This window comes from Trichoderma citrinoviride (genome assembly GCF_003025115.1).
Source record: "Trichoderma citrinoviride strain TUCIM 6016 unplaced genomic scaffold BBK36scaffold_2, whole genome shotgun sequence".
In the NCBI taxonomy this organism is placed as follows: Eukaryota; Fungi; Ascomycota; class Sordariomycetes; order Hypocreales; family Hypocreaceae; genus Trichoderma; species Trichoderma citrinoviride.
The window spans coordinates 1,211,260-1,227,268 of NW_020194710.1; the positions used below are offsets into that span (position 1 = coordinate 1,211,260).

The 16,009-nt window shown below is 53.9% G+C and overlaps 2 protein-coding genes across 2 annotated transcripts; both read right to left on the bottom strand.

The window, feature by feature from the left end:
• Positions 1–4,341: 4,341 nt before the first annotated feature.
• BBK36DRAFT_1111645 (peptidase M18-like protein) lies at positions 4,342–5,934 on the bottom strand (the record flags this gene model as incomplete). Its single annotated transcript, XM_024889724.1, has 2 exons — positions 4,342–5,616; positions 5,689–5,934. 2 exons carry the CDS (start codon positions 5,932–5,934, stop codon positions 4,342–4,344), a joined length of 1,521 nt encoding a protein of 506 aa, XP_024752934.1.
• Positions 5,935–7,187: 1,253 nt separating this feature from the next.
• Positions 7,188–7,903, bottom strand: BBK36DRAFT_1187809 (hypothetical protein; the record flags this gene model as incomplete). Its single annotated transcript, XM_024896551.1, has 1 exon — positions 7,188–7,903. The coding sequence occupies one exon, from the start codon at positions 7,901–7,903 to the stop codon at positions 7,190–7,192; it is 714 nt and encodes a 237-aa protein (XP_024752935.1).
• Positions 7,904–16,009: the final 8,106 nt, after the last annotated feature.

Here is a 16,009-nt window from a genome sequence, read left to right on the forward strand (position 1 = left end):
TGAGACATCCATACCTTAAGCTTGCCTTGCCTCGCCTTGCCGACTATCCAGGGCCAAGCCCAAGGTGGGCAAGCCAAGAAGCGACCAGAAGCAGAAGAAGCTGCTGGGCGACGAATCGCAGCCCCGGCCGACGGGCCTTTTTATGTCGCCCCTGCGCCTGAGGGCCAGGCGAAACTCGTCCTTGTACGGCATTTCGTTTCGATCGATATATTGCAGTGCAGTGCAGCGCAGTGCAGCCCCCGGTCAAGCAAGGCGCAAGGTGAAGGTGCAGATCGAGGCCGAGGTCGAGGTCGAGGTTGAACCATGAAGTTCGCAAAGGAGCTTGAGCGGGAGGCGGTTCCTGGTAAGCACTTGTCTTGATGCTGGCATTAGCTTGATTGGCTGCTGTCTTTGGTGTTTTGCGGAAGATTTCCCCTTGCATTGCTTCCTCTTTGTTAGTTCTTTTCTGGTCCTCCTGTTCCTGTTCCTGTTCTTGCTCCTGTTCCTGCTCCTGTTTCCTGCCCGTTGCCACCAACACCAAAAGCTTCAAGGAACGAAGATGAAGAAGCAAAAGAAGGGAAAGAAGGGGGGAAATGGCAGACCATTGCATTGTGCACCCACCCAAGGTTCAAATTACTAACTTGTCACTTCTTCTCTGTGTCACCACCCAGAATGGCGAATGAAGTATCTCAACTACAAGGCTGGCAAAAAGTACGTAAAAGCCGTCGCCACGGCCATCCAGAGAACCACCGGCTCGACGCCTCGACTCCTCAGCTCACGCCGTCCTCCCTCCTTCTTCGCAGTTGCCGGTCCTCAATCGGAGCCTTCTCCGATCCCCTCGTCTCGCCCCGGAACCGGTCGACAGACTGACGGATCTCCGATAATCTCGAGATGGCATGGTCAGTCGGAGCCGGTCACTGTCGCAAAGAGGGCAGAAGACGACGCCCTGAGCAATGATGGCAACAGTCTGCATTATGGAAGCTTTGTGCCCACGCCCCCTGCACACCAGCAGTCGACCTCGCAGGAGGCCTTCCCGGACGCTCACGATGACAGTCAACAGGAGGAGCGGGAGAGCAGCCAGAGTAATGGCCACAACGGCACCCAGAACATCGTCAACGACGACGACTTCGAGCTTCCTGCTCCTGCCATTCATACAACAGCTTCCTCCCCGGGTGGCAAGCGCATTCTCAGTCCTTCAATGAAAAGCGCTCGCTTCGACCTTCACAGGTCTTCCTCATCGGGTCCCCTGACCTCCGGAACGCTGCCTACCCTGGTGGCGAAAGATAGTGCTGAGGAGGGACTTCGCCGCTTGTCTACGGCCAGGGAGTCAGCCCGAATAACAGGCCTTCCACGCCAAAGCCTTGATCTTGTTCGGGAGAAGGAACAGCAGTTTTACGCATTCCTCGACTCGGAGCTGGAAAAGGTGGAGACGTTTTACAAGAAGAACGAAGATCGAGCCGGGCAGCGGTTGCTTATACTGCGGGAGCAGCTCCATGAGATGCGCAATCGCCGCATACAGGAACTGGCCAACGAGAGAGCGAATAGCTCTCTGTCCCGGTCGTCTCATCACAAGGTCGACGAGACCAACGCCGATCGATCGCTTAGCTGGATGCATCCGCTCAAGAATAAAATCTTCCCGCTGGGACCGAACTCGAAAGCCTTTCAGGATATGCCGCGCACGCCGCATCTCGCAGGTGGCGGCCGGGCTCCAGAGGATCGCATGGACTATGTACGGCGCCCAGAAAATGACGAGGTTGCCTATAGAACAGCAAAGCGAAAGTTAAAGCTGGCAATGCAAGAGTTCTATCGCAGTCTGGAGCTTCTCAAGTCGTACGCTTTGCTCAACCGCACCGCCTTTCGAAAGCTCAACAAGAAGTATGACAAGGCTGTCAATGCTCGGCCGCCGATGCGCTACATGAACGAAAAGGTCAACAAGGCTTGGTTCGTCAACAGCGATGTTCTCGAAGGCCATATCAAAACAGTTGAGGATCTGTATGCTCGGTACTTTGAGCGCGGCAATCAGAAGCTGGCGGTTGGCAAGCTGCGCAAGATCAACAGAAAGCCCAAGGATGAATCTGGCAGTTCGTTTCTCAATGGCTTTCTGATCGGCACTGGAGCTGTCTTCACCATCCAGGGCCTCGTCTACGGCGTTCAGCTGCTCAATGACGATGACCCAACAGTACAGCTTCAAACAAGCTACCTGCTGCAGCTATACGGCGGCTATTTCCTTATGCTCATGCTCTTCTCATTCTTTTGCATCAACTGCTGCATTTGGCTACAAAACCGAATCAACTACCCCTTTATCTTTGAGTTCGACCAGCGCAGCCAGCTCGATTGGCGTCAGCTCTCCGAATTCCCTTCCATGTTTCTTCTAGTCTTCGGAGTCATCATGTGGGCCAATTTCAGCAGATATGGTGCCGATACCATGTATCTCTACTACCCAGTTCTTTTGATCGGCCTAACTGTCGTTATCATCTTCTTCCCTGCCCCTGTGATGGCTCACAAGAGCCGCAGATGGCTTGCATATTCGCATGTGAGTACCTCATACCTCCCCCTATCCCATCAGCCCCTGATGGGGTTTGTCTCTTTCAGCGATGCTAACCAACGACAGTGGCGGCTTCTTTTGTCTGGCTTATATCCTGTAGAATTTCGTGATTTCTTCCTTGGGGACATGTATTGTTCTTTGACATACTCCATGGCGGTAAGTGGTACTCCGTTGACCGACCACCACCGAACGACAGCTGACCGAAACGGCAGAATATTGAGCTATTCTTCTGCTTGTACGCCAATCATTGGCATAATCCTGGGCAGTGCAACTCGACCAGCTCCCGTCTCCTGGGGTTCCTGACGACGCTCCCTGCCATCTGGCGCTTTCTGCAGTGTATCCGGCGTTACAGAGACACACGCAATATATTCCCACATTTGGTCAACTGCGGCAAATATACAGCTACCATACTGTCTTACATGACTCTTTCCCTCTACCGCATTCGCCAGAACAACTCTGACCTTGTTTTGTTTGCCACCTTTTCAACTATCAACGGCTTATATACCAGTAAGTGGCTGCTTTTGAACCAGTGCGACGCCCTCCAGTGTGCTGACAAGCGACTCTCTCAGGCATTTGGGATCTTTTTATGGACTTTTCCCTACTCCAGACCCAGAGCCGACATACCGCTCTCCGCGACATCCTGGCTCTGAAGCACCGCTGGGTTTACTACGTTATCATGGTTATCGATCCTATACTTCGATTCTCGTGGATCTTCTATGCCATCTTCACCCACGACCTCCAACATTCCACCATTGTCTCGTTCCTAGTGAGCTTCACGGAAGTCTTCCGCCGAGGCATATGGTCTCTTTTGCGAGTGGAAAACGAGCACTGCGCCAACGTAGCGCAGTACAAGGCCTCTCGCGAGGTTCCTCTCCCCTACCGCATCGAGCCTCTGCTGGAGCACGACAGCACCGAGTCCAGCCCCATGCTGGCACCTCAAGGAGAGCGCCCATCAGAGCGCCCGCAACAGCCACCACGGCCGCCGACAGCAGCAGAGCGCCCCGGCACCTACGACTCTGGGAGCTCGACTGCTGTTGCTGCTGGTGGCCCTCCCAGCGGCAGCCTTCGGCGCCGTGCCGACCAAGAATCACCACGCATCGCCCGAGGCTTTTCTAGGATCATGGCCGAGGCGCATAAGCAGGACTTTGAGAAGAAGCGCAAGCCTGCTGACGGGAGCGGCGAGGGTGCCGGTGCCGCTGGGCAAAGCGACGAATTTGATGACGATGACGACGATGACGATGACGATGACGCCGACGGCGGCAGCTTGTCGGGGATGCCACCTCATTCTGGGGATGCAGCTTGATTTGTTTGATATTTACATCTTCGAGGCGATTTCCCTGAGGCTTGTATTCTTGCGACGTATGGTTTACACAAGCGGGTGAATGGAAGGACAGATGAGGCATTCGCAGTTCAGGGGTATATCTAGTTACCTGTTTCCCGTACGGCATTGTCCAAGAGACGTTGAAAACGGGAGAATTTGTGATCTCGAGAGAATTAGACTGGAGCTGTATGACGGAAGGGGATGAAGATGGGATGCCAGATGGTAGTTCAAGTTGAGAACATATAGAATCCAGGTGGGAATATATCCACGCCTAAATGGGGCATATGTCACTGCGTATCAAGAGTCACGATAGCAGCGTTAGAGCACGTACACTACGGTTCAGCAATCCCAGGCAGTATCTATCCGTTGTATTAAGCCGATGGATGGCTTCTAATTCGTCTACATGGAATGTATCAATCAAATCACCCTGCCCAAATCAAACACGCTCCGTCTACTCCGTGCATTATTCGCATCACACACATCGTAATTTACGCCATTACTCCCACTCGCCATCAACCTGCTCCCAGAAATCAAGGAAGCCCTTGAAGAACTGGACACCCAATCCCGGATCCAGCGCGCCCGTCGTGGCGCGAATTGAATGCATCGAGAGCTGGGGGAGCCCTGCATCGCAACTTCGGACGCCCATGGCGCTCGACAGCATGGGGCCCACGGTGCCTCCGCTGCGGGAGTCGTTTCTGATTTGGAAGTCCTGCAGCTTGGCGCCGCAGAGGTCGGCGACGCGGTGCATGATGGCGGTGGAGACGGCGTCGGTGGTCATGTGAGCGTTGCTGTCGCTGCAGACGACGAGGCCCACGTTGAGCTTGGGGACGTGCTCGGGGAGGTAGTTGCCGAGGAAGTTGGGGTGGCCGGCGTGGGAAACGTCGGCGGACAGGAGGAACGACTTGGCAAAGGTCTGGCCGATGAGGCCGGGGCCGTAGGTCGTGGGGTTGAGGGCCTCGACGGCGCGCTCGACCGTCGAGGGAAGGAAGTTGCCTCGGGCGCCCTGCCGCAGCAGCGAGCCGACCTCTTCGTCGTCGAACAGGGCCACCAGCTTGATGTAGCTGTCCGAGTCCCGCTCCGTGGAGTGAAGGAGACCCAGGAGGGCGGACCACGAGCACAGCTTGTCGTCGATTCTTCCGGCGGTGATGAACTCCTTGTCCAGGCCGAGGACGGTGGCGGGCTGGGAGTCAAACAGCTCGAGCTCCCAGCTGACAATGGAGTCGTATGATGTGATGCCCAGCTCCTTGGCAATGAGTTTGACCAGCTTCGGCGGCTGCGTGTTGGCAAAGGAACCGGAAGAGCCAAGCAGCTCGGAGCTGGAGCCGTCAGAGCTGTCCAGACCGATGATCGGCACCGCCTGCGTCTCCGCGTTGTTCTGACCCATCATGCCGACGCCAAAGTGCGGCGCGAGCGTGGGGATCTTTGCAATGGGCCAGTCCAGCTGGACAAGCTTGCTGGAGGTCTTGCCCGTCTTCTCATCGCGCACAATGACGCGGCCGCCAATGCTCAGGTCTCGATCCCACCACGTCTGGTTGAGAGCGCCGGCATAGGGGGCGACACCGAGCTGGATGTAGCCGGCTGCGGTTGGCTTCTTGCTGACGGGCTTGAGTCTGGCTGTCAGGGCGTCGATGTGGCCGGCGATCATGCCGACGCCGTTGCCGGGCTTGTAGGACTTTCCGACGGCAAAGGCGATGAGGGAGCTGCCGTTGCGGGTGACCCAGTACTTGCCGCCGGGCTGGACCTTGTCGGCCCAGGAGTCGCGCGCAGGGAGCTAGAGGGGGGGTTTCGTCAGCTTCTTGTCCCGTTTGTTCTGCGCTCGGAAGCCGTCACGGGGCGCACATACCTCTACGTAGCCGGATTGGCTAAGCTTCGTCTTGAAGTATTCGACGGTATGGAAGACGGTGGGGTTTTCGCGCAAGAAGTCGCAAAAGGGCTTGGTGAAGGCCTCGGGCTTGAGATCCCGCACGGCGCACAGCCTGCACGCGTTGTCGGTGTCGACATGCCAGTTGACCTGGCAGACCTCGCTGGGCGACAGCTTGGAGATGCAGTTGACGCAGGCGCGGTTGTCGAGAGGCGGGCGGCCGTCCATGTCTGCGATGACAAAGTGCTTGGAGGCGCTCAGGGCGGGAGTCGGAGCAAAGGAAGCAGAGGTGGAGGCGGACGCAGCCGTGGACAAGGGAGAGGAGACCGGGGCCTGGGGGTGCGCCTGGTGCTGAGCCGGCGCTTGCTGTCGGAGAGCGAGAGAAGAAGGAACGCGCCGTGTCATGGTTGCGACGAGGACGGAAGCAAAGCCAAAGCAGACGCGGAGGAGAGAGCGCGGGTTAATAAGGGCGAGGGCAGATGCGACACGGGGGGAGAGGAGAGGTTGGGGATGATGGAGGTCACAAGGAGATGCGCCGCATGTCCCCCAGATGGCGCAGCAGATAAACCGGGGTAGCAGCTCCGATAAGCACAGGCCCCTGGGCGGCGCTAGGGGTAGCGGCCTATCAGCGGCTATGGGGGGATTTATAGCGGATAAGGCGCCATAAGACATGCTGGGATAGAGCACACACCGATAGGTACAGGTACCGTACCTTACATACCTCGGCCAGGACAGGCGATGACGAGGGTTGCATGGGGGCGCTGACGTAAAGTGCCCAGACAGGTAGACGTAGGTATTATGAGACAGTCACTGTTAGGACCAGACAGGTCGGACGCTCCCTTTGTTGAAAGAGCAATTGGCCAGAAGAGGGTAAAATGATGGATTGCGCAGAGTTGATGGTCAAGTACCGGCAGGGAAGACTTGTTGAATCATAAGGTAATGCCATGTGGGTAGGATCTACTGCATGGGATGCCATACATCCTCCGTACCATATACAGGTCATGCCAGTGTCCATCGACGAAGAGTAACGAAGAGAGACAACCGTCTGATTGCAGAAGCATAAGGTAAGTAGTAAGTCTGCAAAGGGAACGTTACGGTGAGTGGAATTGAGTGCTTGCAAGTAAAAGAGCTCGGGGGAACGATGTCAAAGCGGGATGGAGCCTTTCATTGTATTGCGACTTACACGAGGTTGAAAATAGCAGGACAGTAACAGGTTTGATCAATTGCGACTCAAGAAGCAAGAGAATTTGAGAGATCAAGCCGTGTATTACTATCTAAATTAAAACATTACTTTATATGCCCCTACGCTCTGGGCAATAGCGAGTAAGGTATTGTCGCGTAACACCATTATTTATGTCCGTCGCTTCGAAATGCAAATCAGTTAAGTCAAGTCAACCCGTCGTACTAAGCTCCAGTATATGCTGCATGTGTGTGTGTGTTGTCGGTGATGGGAAAGCATCCTCAAAAAGTCACAAAAGACAATTTAAGGTCCGTACTGGCTCCAGTTGATGGCGGCAACGTCGGGGTAGCAGTCGCTCTTGATGGCGAACTCGTGGCTCGAGTAGGATCCAGCAGGGAGATCCTCGAGGGTGGCACACTCGGGCAGCAGGCGGACGGGAGCGCAACCGGCGGGGATGTTCTTCTCAATCTGGCCGGTGGAGCTGATGGTGGTGGCGGCCTGCTCAAGGACGAGGAAGTGCGTGCCCTGGTAGTAGGCCAGAGACTCGTTGCAGACGACAAAGGTCTCGGGCTCGAGGTAGCGGTAGCCCTCGGGGAAGTGGGAGAGGGAGATGCCCGTGGTGCCACGGCCGCCGTCAGCGCGGGCGGTGGACAGAGTCGAGGAGCCGGCGTCCTTGACCAGCGAGAAGCCGTAGGGCGAGAGGGGAGTGCCCTGGTCGGTGATGAGGGTCACGTCGACGTCGCCGAAGCGGCTGTCGGCGAGGGTGCCGTTGAGGTACCAGGTGCTCGGGTTGTTGTCCTTGCTGCCGAGGCCGACCTGGTTCAGGCCGGCGCCGACGTGGATGGTGTTGATGTAGAGGTTCTGGATCGAGGGCTTGAAGTCGAGGGCCTTGTCGGTGACGTTGACGACGAGGCGGAAGCCGGTCGACTGCTGGGTAGGAGGGTAGCTGGGCACGATGGCGAGGGGAGAGGCAGCAGCGGCGCCGGCGAGGGCGAGGATGGCAGCAGGGGCGAACATCTTGGTGGTGGTGGTGGGTGGATGAGTTGGTTGATTCTGTGAAGATGAATGAGAAGTGTTTGTTTGTCTGTTGAGGAGTGAGGAGGAGCTGTTGGATGGAGAGCAGAGTTGTCTAAGATCGTCGAGACGGGCGGCTTATATACATATCGATCGCTTTGTTCTTTGTCGTCCTCCCGTGCAAAGTTCCCACTCCAGCAGGCATCGGAGAATTGGCATTGGATCCCAAGTTGCCACTCTCAACCCACGGACAGCAGCTTCCCCTCGCCGGCAGCCCCCAGCATCCCCATCTTTCGCCCAGCATCTCCAATCGACCTGCCGAAGCTCAGCGCCATCGCGCATGACCAGATGCCCGCCAGTCGCTGCTAAGGGCCCTTGGCTGCAGGCCGCCTCGGGGGCTAGAGACGCCCCCAGGCTGCCCTAAATTAGGTCCCCTAGCCTAGCAGCACAGCAGCCCAGCGCCAGAATGCCGGTTTGGGCGCCCACATCCCCCATGATCGGCAAATATCCCTTGGCATCGTCATGCTCGTATTCAGTCGGCATGGGAGGGCTTCGTCTCTTGCCTCGTTGGGTAAATGGTAGCCAGGCTGTCATTTGATTTCTACAAGGTGATACCGAGTGACGGGACTCTCAGTTCTTCCAGAAAATGGAGATACGTGTACGGAGTATTCTTTGATGAATCCGGTACATCGGCTCTGATCTGTAGATGCACTTGACATGCAACTACACGTATAGGTCTGTCTATACAAGACCCGGCACCTTACAGGTATTACACTGTATGCAGATGCAAGATTATTCCGACCTCAGCCTCGATTCCATCCTACCTTGCCCTCAATACGACCTCATCACGGCATTGTTAGGTAATCCAGAGCCAAGAAACGGCAATGCCATCCGATTCAGCTTTACCCAAAACACATCAAGATCGCCCTGTCATCCTCATCGCCGTCACCAATCCCCTTGCTTTCCCCCTTCTCACCAGCATGGAATCCGTGCTGCACAGCCTGCTTCAGCCCGTACGAGTACATGTACCAAAACAAATGCAATTACAGTGCCTGACGCTTCTTCTCTTTGCTTCTGTTCCACTTCCTTCGTAATAATTCTTCCGTCTTCCTCAGGATAAATTAGGACGATTCCATGCAGCTGCCAGGAGTTGGCAGGGGAGTGGCCTGTCGGGTTTGTTTTGTCTGCTGACTGAGTGGCTTCCCTGATCAATGCCCGACTCAGAAACCCAGCCTCATCGTGAGCCCTCGTGGCGGTAATCTGTCAGGTTGTCTTTACGGCCCTGCATCAAGCATAGACACGCCGTTGAAGCCGCTTAGGTAACTCAGGTATGCACGTTTCAACGCGAGCAATTGTTCAAGGATTGTCTCGCGGCCTGTCCGATTGGCCTTGACAAAGATAGACGTGCATACAGCCCTCTCGCGAGCGAACATGCTTGGATATGCCCTGGCGGACCTACTACATACCTTGGCTATGGCCGCTGCGCAGAGGACCTTATGTCCGGCATCGTGTCAGTGCCTTGATCAACTCCAGTGGAGCATCGGGGCCTATACGAGTATACCATCTCGAAAGGGCTTCCGGGATCTGTCAACTCCTTTCTTGCTCGTCCGAAGCATCTCGTATCCCGGAAGCAAAGGACACGTTACTTGCCCTACTACTCCTCCCCCTTCGCCGCGGGCTGCTTCATTCATCATAGTATCCTCACGATATCCCGCCCATGATGTTGTGCGTCGTTTCACATACAGCACCCGATGAGGCTTTCTCCTGAGAGTTCCACCATTACTACGTTATTTCCAAGAATGCGTCAAAACCCCGTCCGGATCCCCCTTCCATCAAAAATTATACGAAGCATGCATGCAGGCTTATAATTCTTCCGGGCGGTATTCGCGAGATGCCTCCCGTCTTGGCCATCCTCAGCTGCAGCTCCTGCATTGCCGGGAAGGCCATCGCGGCCCAAAAGCCGACTGTGCGCCACAACACCATCGGAAGATATTCATCTGTGGACATGGAAATTTGACAGATGGACCGGCCCTTGTCTCCAGCCACGATCTCTTGGGACGGACGAGAGCCGGCAATACGAGGGGGGGGGCCCCTATTAGATCGGAACAAGCGGGCGAGGGATCCTTGTCTTCTGTGTCGAGGAGAACCGACAACTGGCGGTTTTTGCGCGTGCTACAAGCGGCCGACTCTCCACTCGTTTGCTGGGCGACCTTATTCTTGCCCCGAAGAGTCGGCTATCCACGTGCATGAGTTTTGACAAGCGTGATGGAATAGGGCATTTGTTGCGAGAATACTGACAGTTTGCTGTGGGAATCGAATCGACGGTGTTGGCAGCCGTGCACACACCGCTGTTTTGGCGGCATTCATGCTCCCTTTTTGACTACCTGGCGGCTTCGTATGGAATAAGGTATGGCTGGCTGTTGATTCCCGTCCCTGGTCCGCTGGTTCAAGGAGTGCAGGTAGGCTATTCGTGGTCAATGGACAGTGGTGGTGGGATTACGGCCACTCGGTTGACCGCAGATATCCCATACACGTAGCTGAAATCGATGCCTTTTCGCAACGCCCGACTATGTACTTCTTTCACTGGATCAAAACTCTCTATATGGTAAACATCAAGCCATATACCAAGCTCACGGATCCTGTCCTTGGCATTAGAATTACGAATAAATTCTTAATTGTCTTGGAGAGCCAAATACATCTGATGTGGTGAGATTTAGAGAAATTGTAGGGTAGCAAGCATCAGGATGCCTGCAGCTCCAACGTATCTCGTATCTCCCAAGATTGATAACCCCCTGATCGTAGGTCACTTTGCAGGGCTGTATGGAGTTTTTACTGTTCGAGATCTATTCTTCTAGAAGAACCCACAATCGAAATGATCCAGGGGGTTCGGGCGGATCGAAGCGATCTGATACCACTTTGCGTAATGTTCGGTTCAGTCGTTCGACTTAGATGCTCGGTCCAGATGTTCGGTTCAAACCCAGATACCGAGTACCTTGCACAGCTGCTCGACTCTGCGCCAAGGGCGAAGCCACAAATGAGAGGAAAGAAGCTTTTCGGTGCCAACTCTACTTTACTGAGTAACTTCAGTACGACGTCCCAGTTACATCGCGATCATGACTCTCATCTTGTGGTATATTGTCGCCAGACGGGATAGCAAAGGAACATTGCCCCCGTCTTCAGGGGATATACGGCCTGATCTTCCCAGGATCGGAGAATACACGCTTCAAAGGCATGATCATAACGGCACACGGGAAAAGGCTACCAGGCAGCAATATAGGGGGAGAGCACTGTATCAGCGAAGCGAAAATCCTCAACAGTAACAACGGCCGAGTTGGCGTCTAGACAGAAGCGTGGGTAGTTGTCCACCACTTCCAGATGAGGGCACTTTTCTCGAGCTGTACTTTCTTTTATCTTGTTCGTATTTCGGGAAAAGGACGATGAGTCTTGGTCGTGTTTCGGCGAAAATGTCCCGCTGTCAAATGAACGGGCGGTATGACAAAAGGATGCGTGGGAGTCGACGCCTCCTGAATCGCGTACTATATCATCGTTTGAGCCTCGAATACTGAAAGCTGCGCAAACAGGCGTATATAGAGACTCTGCAATGGCCATTCCTGAGTGCGTCAAGATAGGGGTCATTGAGTCTCTTTCTATATTGTTGAGCGAGAATTCAGGCATTGGATCTGGGAGCTGGGAGCTGCAAGTTGAGCATCAATGCGGTTCGAATGAGTGGTCATACCTCTGAGGGTACTTGACTGCGTCAAGGTGAGGCGCTTTTGGTGCTGTTCAATGTTGGCTGTGATCTCGAAAAGCGCTATTCGTTGGTGTTGAGATGCAACTGGGAGCCGCTCCAGGCGCAGGACAAGCTTATTGTCGGATATCGCTTCTCCTGTGCAGCGCCATGATGTTGGCGCGCCGTCGAGGCTCTTGGTCGCCGATACATCAGTGCCATGGTATTGTCAACAGAAGAAGCCATTGCTCAATGGTAAGGAGAACAAACAAGAAAGGAAAGAGTAAGAGTCTCGCTGAGACGCTAGGCTCGAGAATCTGCTTGTCACTCTGGCAGCGAGCATCACATGCACCACCACGCCTTCACTGGAGGAGAGATCCGACTCTCTGTTTCTTTAGTATTCAACGAGCAACAAGTCCCCCCCCGATTGTACAGAGTGAGTGATGGACGCGCTATTTTCATCTTCCACCCAAGGCCCTCTTGAGGGCCTCGACCTTGGAGCCGAAAGACCGACCGAGTGAATCCGCAGTAAGCACCCAATCGCTCGGACTTGTCTCGCTGATAGCATGAAGAAGGCGGGGAGTCGACGGGCCCCTTGTCCCCAACATTCGTTCTGCGGTGCGTCGCTCAAAGCGACCTTGATCTCGATCCCGATTTCGTAACTTGGTTGTACGAAGCTGCATTGTCTTGCCACAATTATCCTTATAAAGATTTGAATAATCAGAGGTTGTCTCGGTTCCAAGACGGGCGGCAGAAAGAATGTAGCATTTGCGGCAACCTCTGCGTTCCGCACAAAGTCCAATAACGGGTATCGTCTCCCTCTTGCGCTCAAACGCACATCTGCCTCGGCCAACAACAGGAACAACGCCGAGATTCAATGGAGGAGATTCGGCGAAGTGGGCATTCAATGTTCGGCGGCGGCGGGGGGGAGCCTGGACAACGCGCGACAATTGCCGGATAGTATATGGGCTTACCGGGCCCTTTGAATCGAGGTGCATATCGTAGACGCTTATGGATGATTTATTGGCGGGGGTTGCTGCCGGGGGGGCCGGAACGCAAAGAGGAGGAGGTTCGGAGATTCGGGTTCGGTGAGCTCAAGTCGTGAACCTTGAGGGAACAAGCAAAAGCGGGGAAGCGATTCCCGGGAATGGAACGGTAGATGAAACTACGGCTACGCGTACAGTATACGCAGACGCAATGCGACGGGTTGAGGCTATACAGTACGATGTGACATGAGTGCTGGCTCTTGTTGGTGCCCGCACATGCGAGTTGTGTGTCTGTGTGTGTGTCTTGATCAGCTTCAACTGGTACTGTATGGAAGGGAGTTGATGTCTGTTTGAGGATGGATTTTCTTACTCAACGGCAATGGGTGGCGCGTGTTACTGTTAGCTTGAGGACGAAGGGAGCAATTGAGTTTGAGCCGGAAATTCTGTTAGGGGAGCGGGATTAATATAGGTTAACTGATGAATCGATCGACTGGGCGCTGCCTTGACCCAAGGAAGAGAGCTCCCTTGTAGAGGTGTTAGTATCTGGAGGATACGGCAGTTGAAGCTGAAGCTACCGACTGTATTACAACATCGGACTAACTGATTGTATAAGCCGCCATCATGATAACTGCTGCTGCATCAAGAAGTGTCGCGAAATCAAGGAGTTGGGAAACGGAGTTGGAATTTGTCTTGGAGTTATAGTGGAAAGCGTACTGGCATCCCATATGCAATGGTAAAGGGCTTTGGGAGATCGATGAGATGAAAAACGACCCCATAAATGATAGCATAAGAAGCAGAATATACCGGGTGTTAGTGATTGTCTCGCCTTTCTGAACACCACTTACACTGGGATTATTCTCATGCCTGAGAGGTGGTATCACTGACCCATTGCTTTCACATGTACATCACGATTGCACGAGTAACATCAGATCTATGAGATCTATAGCTTTTACGAGATATATACAGATTTTATTTGGTAGCTCAATAACACCTCACATCAGGTCTCGCACGACGGGCGCCCAAACCGTGACACGGTGATATCGAACACAGAGCAGTGGATACATGTACGATGCTGTAAGTCCAATTGGACAGAACAAGGACAATCCAGATCTACCACGTTGACTCTCCAGTATCAAGTTGCCATTGGGTAGCATAGGAACGAAGACGAGTTCTTCTAGAAGCAGTTTAGTCGTACGATGAATCCATCCGGGGCACAGAGGGACCCGTTGACAGACATCGACCCGCTCGTTCCTGCAGGAGATGTGAGATTCCGGGCGGAAAGGGGGACATGAGGCGGGAGATTATGTGCGATATAGTAGGATACGCCACAGCCGTTACCTTGAAGTTGAGGTTGGGTTGCGACTCGTTCAGGGCGTACCTATATCTTGGGGTGTTGTTGTGGGCACAAGTGACGGTTGGGGAACTCGTGCTACGGAAGACGTCTATGATGTTTGTCCCAACCATGTGTAAATGGTATGGGCTACTTGGGGGAATAATCTCATGTTTCCAGAGAAAGAATCGTGATGAATGGCAGGCGTTGAATAGCCAGCGTAGATGAGGCTGTCCCTTCAACATCTAGTAGTTGGGTAGATGTACAGAGGATATAGGTAGTGACGGCAACCCCATCTTTGCCCATCACTTGACGTGAATCTGGAGCTATAACTATAGAATATCGTATTACCGCCAGCAAGCCAGCAGTCTTCGTGAAATGCCGAGAGTTGGAGCAGAGCAAAGACTCTACCGTTGTACAGACACCAGGCGCTTGCACTCCGCGCTTGTGACATTGTCGATACCAAGCTGCGGCCCAAGCTCCCAAATCTACAGCGGTTAAAAGCGGACAGGCGACGCTATGGAATCAATCAAGAATAGCACTCGGTAACAAATGTGTGAACTAACATACTAGAGTACTTCGTTCGAAGCTGATGCTGTCCAGAGCTTCCTCAGCACGGAGTTTGGCTGGGAACCCCTCATCATGATGAACGGCGCAGCGCCCAAAAGGGGTGTGTGTGCTCTGGAAGCGGGGGAAAAGAGGAGGTCGAGCCAATGACCCTTTAATCTGATAAATTAAACAAGAACATATTGAGACATACGTGAAGAAGAAAAGAGAATGATTGGTGCGAGACGAACAATTGGGCGTACTCGTAATGGTTGGTGCGGCTCGAGGCGAAGCGTGTTGGTTGATTGGCTGCGTGTGTCGATTCTCCCGGCTTAACTTTTAGGCTCCGTGCATGGCAGATGCTCACGTTTCACACATGCACATACAACGACATGAACTGTTACTACTACAGGTATGTAAGACCTAAGAAAGAAGAACGAGCAACGAGGCTCGAGGAACCTTGGTGGGCAGCCGTCTGATTGCGGCTTTGGGTAAAATTGCCTCACTCAGCCGCACACGCGTGTTGTGTGCTTCCCGTATCGAGGCAAGACCTGCGTATGTATGTATGTATGTATGTATGTTCTTGGCCGTGCATTAGCAGGGTGGCATTGCGTGTGAACGGGTGAACCAACAGCTTGAACCGTGGAGAAGTGTAGCATTTGGAGTGCATGCATCACGGCTACTACATGTTGATGAAGCGAGTTGCAGCTGTGCTCTGTGCTGTAGTATATGGCAGACATCAACTACAACACGGATATACCGTTAAACCACATCTATGACCTGGTCAACCAAGCATACAAGTAAATACTAACACAAGTGAAAGCAATGATACAAAACAGACATCAAACCACTGGACATCTCCTTTCCCCCGCTCTCAGCGCTAACAGCAGCCCAGCCCATGCATCATTCCCCCACATCTCCAACACGACCCCGAAATCCCGAGATATGTACGGCTTGCTGCCACTCGCCAGCGCCGCCAAGATTACGTCTTCTCTCACTCTCTGCCTCTCTCTCGGCTAGATTAACTGGAACCCGTTGATCCCTCTCTCTTTCGATCCCCCCATGCCCACCCTCTTCCTTCTCTTCCCGTTCTTTTCCCGGTAATGCAAGCCTAAGCAAAAGGGAACAGTTGGAGAACCAAAGGCCCAATGGGGAGACGGCGCGGGCCCTTTTTCGGTGGGATGCCGAGCCTGCAGCGAAGAGAACCGAAAGGGGAGGCGAATGGGCCCCAACCCAACCCAGCTGGTGGATGAGGGAGGAGAAGGAGGAGGAGGATACAGTAACGGTACAGTACGGGTCAGTTAGAGCGTGAGAGCGTAGTGGTCGAGGCATTACGTACGGAGCAGGAAAGATGAGGGGCTTGCTTCGGGGATCGCATGTGTCATTTTGCAGAGCATGACTGGGAGAAGACCCAGGACAAGGACAAGAGGGGAGAAGCGGAAAAGCTGGTAAGTAAACGAGGCGATTCAGATGTGTCAAAGGGGGGGCCTGTTCTTCCCGGAGCATAAATATCTGGTGCT